Source organism: Lipotes vexillifer, unplaced genomic scaffold (genome assembly GCF_000442215.2).
Source record: "Lipotes vexillifer unplaced genomic scaffold, Lipotes_vexillifer_v1.1 scaffold395, whole genome shotgun sequence".
In the NCBI taxonomy this organism is placed as follows: domain Eukaryota; kingdom Metazoa; phylum Chordata; class Mammalia; order Artiodactyla; family Lipotidae; genus Lipotes; species Lipotes vexillifer.
The window spans coordinates 4,059,112-4,069,664 of NW_006797390.1; the positions used below are offsets into that span (position 1 = coordinate 4,059,112).

Consider the following 10,553-nt stretch of genomic DNA (forward strand, 5'->3'; position numbering starts at 1 on the left):
GCAGGACCTGGGGTGATCAGCAGGGCCATTGGGTCCAAATCTCGAGCTTAGAATATCAAATTTTGACTGTTGTCCTGGGTCAAACACATGCAGGAAAGCAGGGTGAGACCTCGGTGGAAGGGGTGACTCTGAAATGAAATCCATCCATCCCTGAATTCTTGGGGAGGCTCCAGGTGAGCCTCTCAAAATCTGAAAGTGCCTAGGTTGCTCTGAGACTTCCCGAGGGCCTGCCCGTCAGCAGGACCACCCTTGCCTGGTGTCTTGTCCTTGGCCTGGGAGGGTGTGGACGCTCTGTCCCCCTCAGGGCAGCCCTGGCCTGTCTGGTTTTGCCAGAAGTAGCGGCCTCAGAAGGCTGGTGACGGGAGCTGCCCTATTTTTCTGGGCATCTCACACTCACCTGCCAGCGGTTAGCAATGAGACAGCAGTGATGCCATGAGGGAAACTTCGAGGATACGCCCTGCTGCCTGGAAGTCCAGCTCCCACAGGAAACCTCCTCTTGCTGCTGTCTCTCTCAGAAGCTCTGGAAATTTCTCAGGCCCTGATGACTCATGTCGCCCTCCTGTGTGCCTGGGGCGCCCACTGCCTGCTCTCTCTCTGCCCAGCCTGGCACTGCCTTGCTCTTGACGGTGTCTCCCGTTCCCTTTGCTCCAGTTTTCCCACCATCACCTACTGCCTGAGCTTATCTCACTCTCACTAGCTCGTCACATCCTCCTGTTGCCCGTCTGCCCTCCTAGCTCTGAACCTTTGCTGGGACCCAGAAGATTCCTGACACACTGTCTGACAGGTGTGGCATGATTTGAAGGGTCTGGAAACCACTCCTGCCTTTCAGCACCTCCCCCTCACCTAACTGGGTGCACAGTGCCCACCGTTAGATGGTGTTCCTTCAGGCGAAGGCCCCTGCCCTGTAAATATGTGGGTCTAGTGAGGTCTGCAGAGCCTTTCAAGTTTTCAAAATGCTTTCACTCGGATTATCTCAGGATGTCAGCACGGGCTATTTGTACTTTGGGGTAGCTTAGCTCCTTCACCATGGCAGTGAGGGATGGAAGCCCCTGGTAGTGGATGGGGGGTGGCGTGGGTGCAGGCTTACAATATGGGGACCCAGGCTGGGGAGGGGCCTTGGGCAGCCTAGGGAAGGGACAACAAAAGGGCAGGACCGGAAAACAAGTTCTCTCTGTTTTTCCATTTAGATTTGGGCTGTTCCCTGCCCCAGGTCTCTGTTCTTTTCTCTCAAAATCTCCAATCCTACTCATTCTCCGTCTGCCTCTGTAGCACAACCTGAGGTGCCTGCAGGCCAACTGGGTGATGGAGCTTAGATCCAACTAGGAGGGGTGGAGTTCATCCTGGAAATACCTGGCTCTCCAGGGTAAAGAAGTGTGTGGTGGTCCCAGATGAGTAAGGAAACCAGCTCCCCTGTAGTGATGGGGGTGGACAGCAGGGGCTTCTCCTGTCTCATCCAGGAATCCAAGAGGAAGCACATGGTAACCAGCAGACGGGGGCAGGGGGGAGGGGAGCAGAGAAGTCTGGGTGGGCAGAGATGGATGGAAGGGCAGGCACTGCAGCCCCAAAGTGGGACTCGTTAACAATCCTCACATTTTCTGTAGCTCACACGCTTCCAAGGAATTTTAATCTTTCTCTTGTTCTATCATCACACTCCCCTATGAAGAAAGGAACAAAATGACCCCCTCCCCCCAATGATGGAAGGGAAAACTAAGCTCAGAGAAAAGACAGTATTTTTACAGAACTGTGGCCATGCCAGGACTAGGCACCCAGGGTCCTCCTGGCTTGGTGTGGGGCAGGGTGCTGGTGGCTGCTCCTGGGAGGGTCATGGGGTGGGGGGACGTGGCTAGGTCGACCCTCGTGCTTCTCAGGTGGTCTGAGCTACCCCTATGTAGTCCCAAATTACGGTCTGGTACTTATTGACGTTTTATTCTCGGTCTGACAAAGACTGTCCACTGTGGCCTTGGACCATCACTCGGACAGGCTGCAGGTGCCTCCAAACTGCAAGCCAAGACCAGGATGGCCCTCCTTCCCTTCATTTCCTCCTGCCCTGTCAAAGGGCAGCCCCCCTAATCAAGTGCCCCTGTGGCTCCACTGCCCTTCAGCGTCTCCAGAGATGGAGCAAATCAGAATATTGAGAAAAACTCAAGTTTCAAAGAGATGAGGGGTAGGAAGCAGGGCAGGAACAAGGTTGGAGAATACATGTCCCACCTTCCAGTTCATGGTAAAGATTTTATACTCAGGCAATGGGACCCTTTGAAGGGCTTTGAGAGGGAGGGTGGAGTAAAGTGATGTCTAATTTTTGGGGATCCCTCTAAGGGTGGAGGAGGAGGATGGACGGGGGGGCAGATGCGGATATGCTCCTGCCCAGGGGGGCCACCCCTGTCCATGCTCAGCGGGAGGCCTCTGGTCATTTCCATCTGGTCACACTTGGACGAGGTGTGGAGGGCTCTCCTCTCCCGCCACCCTAATGCTCCTGGAGGCTTATGAGGGTCCAGACAATTGGAAGATGGGCTACTCACATATGGGGTGGTCAGTTGGGGAGCTGAGCAAAGGTTTGGGATATAGAAGGAGTCCCTTAGACTGGACAGTCATGGGTTGTCACCAGTGGGTTATCTTCCCTCAGTGACGCCAGACAATCAAGGCTGCTGCTTGAGTCCCACTCTCTACGGCTCCCTGCTGACCAGTGGGGTCCACTGCCTGAAGCTCGGAGGCCTTCCTCGGCCAATTTGACGTTTGTCCGTGTGGCCCTACACCTCCGCCTACACCTCCCTCTGCACCAGCTCAGCTTGTAGCATCTAAATCATGTCTGGGGTGGAAGGAGATTAGCTCTGCTTGTAGTATCTGAATATTCCTGTCTCACCTTGATTAGCAGCTTTCTGAAACAAGAATATGCTGCATTTGGGTTTTCTGGGTTCCTAAGGACTAAAATTGCAGGTGGCCTGGAGCTAGAGGAGGAAGCATGTTCCAGCCAGCAGGAAGAATCTGTGCAAGATCCTGGCAGGGAGGCAGTGTGATGCATCAGACAGACTGAGAGCATGAACTATGGCTGGAACTCAGAGCTCCACCAGGACACGGGACAGATGAGGCAGAGACGTGAACAGGCCAAATTCCACAGGGTCTCACAGCCCAAGAATGTGGGAAGCACCAGAGGTCTCCACACAAGAGGCGTCATGGCCTGACTGACACTTTGAAAGGACCCCCTTGTGGGGAACAGTGGCGGTCCAAGCAAGCTGCTTGCTTAAAGCAGCTTGTGCTAAGAGCCGAGGGAATGACGTGAAAGGACAATCAAAGTGGAGTCGGTATTGCTGAGAGCTCTCTAAAATGTCATTATTGCCTGGAATGTCTTTCTGGAGCTGGAATGGCTGAACCATATGCTGTGCTCTAATCACTGGTTGTGGGGAGAAGGTGGGCGTGAAAACATGGCCCCAGGCAGCCGTGATCCACGTGTCAGAGGGCAAGTGGAGGGGCCAGCCAGGATGGCCAGCGGAGCCCTGGAGGCCAGCCTCAGACCCCAGGTGGCACCTTTAGGGGATGGTAGCTCCCGGTCAGTGGTTTGACAAAAGCTTTAGGCTGACTCTGAATCTGAGCTACCCAACTCACAGTTGTGTGAATGTGAATTGCTGTCGAAGAAAGGTGGACGTTGACTGAGCATCCCCGTTATCACCTGGCCAGGTAGGCATCAGGATGGTCTCCGGCTGTTTAGACATGCACACGGAGGTTTCCAGGCCTTCCCTGGGGTGTAGAGGCCTGTTCTCAGTTCTGCCCTGGGCAGAAAGGCACAAGGGCAGAGGGATTAGCAAGACTGGGGACCAAGGAAGGAAGCCCGTCCCCTGATACCCTGAGCTGGAGGCCCCCCACCCCCGTCACACCACCAGCACGATTGCCCACTCCCGGCCCTCTGTGTTCTGTCCCCTGCCTTCCAGATGCTTCAAGACCCAGCTTTAGGTTTAATTCCTCCTGAAGCCACTTTGACTTTCCACCTTTCTGGTCTCCCTCAGTATAGACCAGAGCCCACAGTCTAGAAACAAATTATGGAATCTTTACTTGCTTGTCATAATTGCGTTTCTTGCACATCAGCGGTAACTTCACAAAGAGATGATACATTTCTTAAGCACAGGGACCCAATGTCCCAGTTCTCCCGAAACTGCCTGGCAGAGAGCTGAGCACAGAGCGGGCTGCGGCACAAGCCGGTAACTGACCAGAGGTTCTGTTTCAAAAGACCAGGAAGAGCTGCCTTGTATACATTTGTTCGATCATTCATTCATTCATTCGGCAGGGTCTAAGGGCTGAGCTGGATGTATAAGGTGTGATTTCTGCTCACGCAGAGTTTAAAATGAAGATATATGAACAATGATAGTAACCACTTTTTTATCGCATACCTGTAGTCTAATGACTGTCCGGGTGCTTTGCACGTGTATCTCTCATTCTCATTCTCACTCCATCCTACAAGTTTGGGATTCTCCTTATTTTACAGTTGAAGAAACAGGCTCAGAGGCCTCAGAGCCAGCACGTGACAGAGCTGAGGTGTCAGCCCAGGTGCCCTGAAGGGCTGCTCTGGGGAGGCCAGGGGGCAGCAGGGGCATGGGGACCCTTCAAGCGCCCTGGAGGTGGTGGCCCTTTGGTCAGAGGTTGCCCCTGCCCTGCACCCACTCTTGGTCTGTCCTTGCTGTCTCCTCGAGGGCTGTGAGGGCTGCCAGGGTGCCCGCCGGTCTTGCTGCCTCAGGAGGGACCCTGAAGGCTAAGCCTTTGGCATTAATTCAGGCTGGCTCTCCAGGCAGTGCCCCACCCACCCTGCCCCCCCGGGTGCCACCCCTCTCCGCTTGCCTGGGAATCATGAGAGATTTGACAGCTGTCATCGGGAGGAGTTCCTGCTGGTGGCTACGTGTGTGTGTGTGTGTGTGTGTGTGTGTGTGTGTGTGTGTGTGTGAGAGAGAGAGAGAGAGAGAGAGAGAGAGAGAGAGAGATGGGGACACCCCCAGCCCTGTGGCCAGCGTGAACCTGGCTAACTAAGCCTGTGAGGAATGACCGGGGTGAGGGGACAGCTGTGGGGAGATGTGGCCGCAGTCGTAGTTAGGGTCACCCTGGTGTCCCCGCCTCAGTGCCTCAGTTTCTCCGGTCCCCGGGTTTCCCATCCGCTGAAGCTGCTGTCCCCCTTTGTCCTTGCCTCACACAGGTATCTCCCTGCTCCCTGGCTCGCCACACCGGCTGTGCCCCCGGGCAGTGGTCAGAGGGGGCCAGGGCCCCAAACACGGACAACAACGCCTCCAGGTGCCGCGTCCCGGAGCCCGGGGTCTCCAGGGCAGTCTCACCCGACGTTCCAGCCAGGCATCCGGTGGAGGGAGCTCCCCAAACAGCTCCGTGAGTACTGGGGTAGGCGGATGGGCCGGCCTGTGCGGGGGGTCCTCAGGAAGCCTGTGGACTGGGGGTTCCTCCACCTGGGAGGCAGGTGTCAGGGGAGGGGTTTCTGTTAGGACCTTTTCCTCTCCTGTCTCTCTGAGTCATGGTGACACACTGTCCCAGCAGCGCCGGGGCCCTCTGGTCAGAGGAGGACCCGGAAGGCGGGCCTGTGAAAGGCCAGGGGGCCCCGCCCGTTGGTCTGCAGACTCCCCGGCTCCCCTCCCTCAGGTCGGAGGAACCAGACCTCTGCTGGGGCAGCTCCGAGGCTCTCTCCTGTGCCTGGCGCTTCATCTGGTTGCCCAGGTGACCTCTCAGGTGGCTGCAGAGGCAGCTGGGTATCAAAGCGGTAATAAACAGGGAAACACCCAAAGGGGGAGGCAGGTCCCTCCCCCCCACTCTGCCTCGTGCTTTCTCCTCCTCCTCCTCTCTCAACCTCCCACCTCGGGGAGCAGACGGGAGTGGCCCGCCGCCGGCTCCGGCTCGCCAGTGGCTGGAGAGGAGGAGGAGGAGGGGGAGGGGCTGTGAGGCTGTGAGGGGCAGAGTGTACAGTGAATCCCCGTGGGGTGGGGGCAGGGGTGGGCCAGGCGGCTAGAAATCGGCCTTTGTTCCAATGGATCCAGAGAACCTGCCGGTGAGTACTGTGTGTTTGCAGGAGGGCCGCACATCTGCAAGGAGGAGGGAGTGTCGTGGTGCGTGCGGGGCGCCACGTGTCAGAGCGCACTCGGGGGACATGCCTGGGCAGTGTGTGCGGGCGCGTCCACAGGGAGGCCGAGTGCGGGATTGTGCGCACGCGCGGGAGCGGGCGTGGGGCTCGGGGCGCGAAGGGAGGCGGGCGGTTGGACGCGTGGTGTTGGCGCCGCCTATGCATCCGGGTACCGGAGCGTGCACGTGTGCGTAGGCGCCGCAGCGGCGGGCTGGCGGCCGGGGCCGGGCTGCGCCGGGTATGGGGTGGAGGCGCCGCGGGCCCGTCGTGGCCGATGAACTGGGGTACCTCTGTCCGTTCCTTGGGGCCGGGAGGGCCTGGCTTCCAAGTCCCCCTCCCGGGGTCCAGAGCGCAAGGTCAGCCTCCCGCGCCTCTCGCCCCTCCCTCACTGGACCTCGCCGCCCGTGTCCTGTTCTCTTCGGCCAGGTCATCAACAACTATCTGGAGGCCTGCGAGCCGCTGTCCTCGGAGCCCCGTCTGAGCCGCATGCACTTCCACGACAACCAGAGGAAGGTCGACTACGTGCTCGTCTACCACTACCGGAAACGCGGGGCGCACCCCGGCCACGGCTCCCCTGGCCACTCGCTGGCGATCGTCTCTAATGGCGAGACGGGCAAGGACCCCGACGAGGGGGCTCCCGGTGACCTTGAGCCGGGGCCGCTCGACGCCCTGGAGGAGGCGAGGAAGGAGCAGCGGGAGGAGTTTGAGCGCAACCTGCTGGAGGCCGGGCTGGAGCTGGAGAAGGACCTGGAGGTGAGGTCGGGCAGGTGGCCGAGGGTACGGGGTGGGATGGCTAAGCAGGCTGGGCTCCTGCAGGAAGCCTTGGCTTTGTTCTGGCGTTTGGCATTGTTTTTTTTTTTTTCTGGTGGGCAAACCAGATTTTCTTGCTCAAGGACTTGAGGAAGAGTTTTGGGATCGCAGGTGCTGGTGCTGGTGCTGGCGGTGGGGTGCCCATCTGCTCTGTGGAAGCTGGCTTAGTTAGAGACAGAAGACACGACATTTCTTGCTGGCTCTCCATCCTCTGGCCTTTGTAATGGTTTCCTTCGAATGAAGACCTGGTTTGCCTGTTGAATTTTGGGTTAAAATTCCTGTGTAGAAGAACTACGTTATTAAGGAACGTGTGGGAATTCCCTGGCGGTCCAGTGGTTAGGACTCCACGTTTTTCACTGCTGAGGGCGTGAGTTTGATCCCTGGTCAGGGAACTAAGATCCTGCAAGCTGCACAGCCAAAAAAAAAAAAAAAAAAAAAAAAAAAAAGGCCCTTCACAACAGTGAGAGGCCCGCATAACGCAAGAAAAAAAAAAAAAAAAAAAAAAAAAAAAAAAAAATAAGGGCCTTCAGGGAGTTGGTTATTTGGGAACTGAACATCAGATATATTTTATCAACTTGTGAGCTATATGTATGCTGACCTCTGATCAGTAGCCAGCCTATGGAAACCCATTTATCTACATATTTGTCCGTCCGTCCGTCCGTCCATCCATCCATTTTGTCACTCACTTCTCCATCCATTTCTTCACACCATACGATCCTTTAAAGATGACCTGCCTCGCCATCCCATCCAAACTCATCTCCTACCCCTCCCACCCTCCCGTGCTGGCTCCAGCCCGTGGGCCTTGTCTGGGCTGTGTGTTGGTCACCGTTACTTCAGGGTCTTTGCGCTGGTTGCCTCCTCTGCCTTGGGCACCCTTCTTCAGACCTGTGCACGCTCAGGCCCTCACTACAGACTTCTGCCCGAATGTTACCTCCTTTCAGACCTCTTCCTTGACCGTCTTAGGTAGAGTACTCCCAGCCCTATCATTCTGTTCCTTGACTCTGCTTAGCTTTTCTTCAGCATACTTATAGCACCTGAAATAACATGGTAGATTGGTTTACTTTTTAATCTGTGACCCTACTGGCTCCATGAAGGCAGGGGTCTTGTTTGGTGCACTGCTGTATCCCTGGCACCTAGGACAGAGTCTGGCACATAGTAGGAGCTTAACCAGTGTTAGTTGAATAAATAAGTGATGTCCGTGAGTCTCAGGTTCCTCATTTGCAAAATCATAGACGTCCTGCATGATTGTAGTTTTTTATATGCCCCCTCATTAGAAGGGGCAATGAAAACATCTAGCACAGTGTCTGGTACGCAGTAGATGCTCAATAAGTACTCATTATGATTATTGAAAAGGGTGTCATGCTGAGGGGTGGCGTGACATTCTCATCAGAAACCTGTTTTGTGAGATTCCCATTAATGCCATCCCCAAACTGGAAGGGACCGCCAGAGGTCGTTCACCCATTTTTTATGTGGCCCAGCTCAGACCCCTTGTGCGGACCTGTGCTGCTCATGTAGACTCTTAAACCAGGAGCCCCTTCTCTCATTATTCTTTGCACCACTGTAGGGACATTGTGCTCTTTTAGGGCTGCTCGGGGCTCCCTTGCTGTGGGAATGCTGACTTTGACTTTTGGAAACCCAGAGCTTGCTTGGTGCCTCTGATTGGGGTCTGGTGGGAAGGTTTCTTTAGGTAGAGGTGTGTTTGGAGGGCCATACAACGAGCTCTTGACACCACCACCATGGGAGGCTGCACCTTCTCTGGGTGTCAGGGAGTCAAGGAGGCTCAGGGAGCGGAGGCCTGGGCCTCCTGTGGCTGCTGAGTTGGGAGACAGCAACCTGCTCCAGAGCTGGACTCTGGAGTCTGAGTCCAGACGTTCACATCCCAGGCCTGGCATCTGCCAGCCTCACGACCTTGGGCAAGTGACTCGATCCTTTTGAATCACAGTTTCCTTGTCTGTAAAAAGGGAGAAACAATACATTCTTCATTGGTTTGTGGTGAAGATGAAATAAGACAACCAAGTAAAGTATCTAGAATAGTAACAGTGAGTGTTACTGCATTGTTATTATTGAGAGTTCCCAGATTTAACAAATAAAAACTCAAGATGCCTAGTTAAATTTGAATTCAGATTAACAGCAAATCATTTTTTTAGCTTAAGTGTGTCCCATGCAATATTGGGGACATACTTGTACTAAAAAATTATTTGTTGCTAATCTGAAATTCAAATGTAACTGCCCTTGTGACTCGTCCTACTGCTGCTAGTATCGCCGCTGTCTTTGCTGCCCTCCAGCGTGTTTCATTTTGGTTGCTATTGGATTTTCCTGGCTTTGGCTGGGAATTAGGAGGGCCCAGAGCTAGCTCTTAGGACCGACCAGTGTTAGGTGGGGCTGTGGAGTGTGTCCTGGACTGTTGTTCCTGTTGTGTACCCACCCAGAGCACCTCCCTCCTGGCCCCTACCCCGGGCTTCAAGGCTGACTTAACTGTTCTTTCTTGGGGCCTTTCCAAGCTACTCAGCCTTCCCCAAGTCCCTTCTGTCATCAGGGCCTCCACCACTCATGTAGCCATCGTGACCTACTGTCTTGCAGTGGTTTTTTTTTTTTTTTTTCTTTCTCTTGTCTAAAAATAAATTATTCTTATTTGCTTTGGCGCCTCTGATGCAGAATTGAGTTAATTACAGTGCTCAGTCATGGTGCATTATTATCAATGTTCTGCAAAGGTCCTTCTTGTGACTTTTTAAAATATCCCCTGCCCTTCACTCTAAACTGCCTGCTCCTTCCACAGGCAATCATTCCAATGCCTCGTGTTTCTGGGAAATGCATAGTGTCATTTTCACTGTATGCAATTTGTTTTTCATTAAAAAAATAGACGTTATTGTTTAGAACAGTTTTAAGTTTACAGAAAAATTGGACAGAGCGCTCCCCTGTCTCACACACCCAGTCTCCTCTGTTATTAATATGGTACATTTGTCACAATAAATGAGCCGATATTGATACACTGTCATTAAGGAAAATCCCTCCTCTGTTCAGATTTCCTTAGTTTTTACCTTCTCTCTTTTTCTCCTCCAGGATCCCAGCCCAGATCCCACGTTATATTCAGTGTCATGTTTCCTTAGGCTCCTCTTGGTGGTGGCAGTTTCTCGGAACTGTATGCATTTTTGATTTATATAGAGGAGCTCTGTTTTACAACCCATTCTGCTTCTTTCTTTTTCCCCCCAGCACTATATTTTTCAGACCATTCACGTAGTGCACGTGCACCTAATCCCTTTTTTCTAACCGATGAGCGCTTGTTTACCTAGTCGCTCCCCGAATGATAAGGGCACCCAGTTGCCACCCAACAAGGTTGTGAATGAATTGTCACCTCCTTCAGGGCAGTGTCCCATCATCTGCTCCATCTCTCCCCCCCAGCGCCCCCATGCCACGTTGGTGCTAATCCCTGGTTAGAGCTGGAGACCGTGAGGGTCTGAACAACTTTCTTGGGGCCTGTGGGGGTCTGAACCGTTCTTCTGTGCGTCAGGATGCTCAGCCTCTGGCCTTGAGCAGCAGCCTGGAACTGGCCCCTCAAGGGGGCGGGGACATTGCTCTGCTTCCCCTGGTGGCCATTCGGAGAGCGCGCGTGCAGTGGCCCCACCTGCACGGCTGTCTCCGCTCT

General features: G+C 54.4%; 1 protein-coding gene across 1 annotated transcript in view; it reads left to right on the forward strand.

The window, feature by feature from the left end:
• Positions 1 to 10,553, forward strand: part of ANO2 (anoctamin 2) — a 335,332-nt gene that overhangs the window by 11,960 nt on the left and 312,819 nt on the right. Inside the window, 2 exon segments of the mRNA XM_007469512.1 lie at positions 5,174 to 5,358; positions 6,527 to 6,853. Coding sequence (XP_007469574.1) covers positions 5,174 to 5,358; positions 6,527 to 6,853 — 512 coding nt within the window.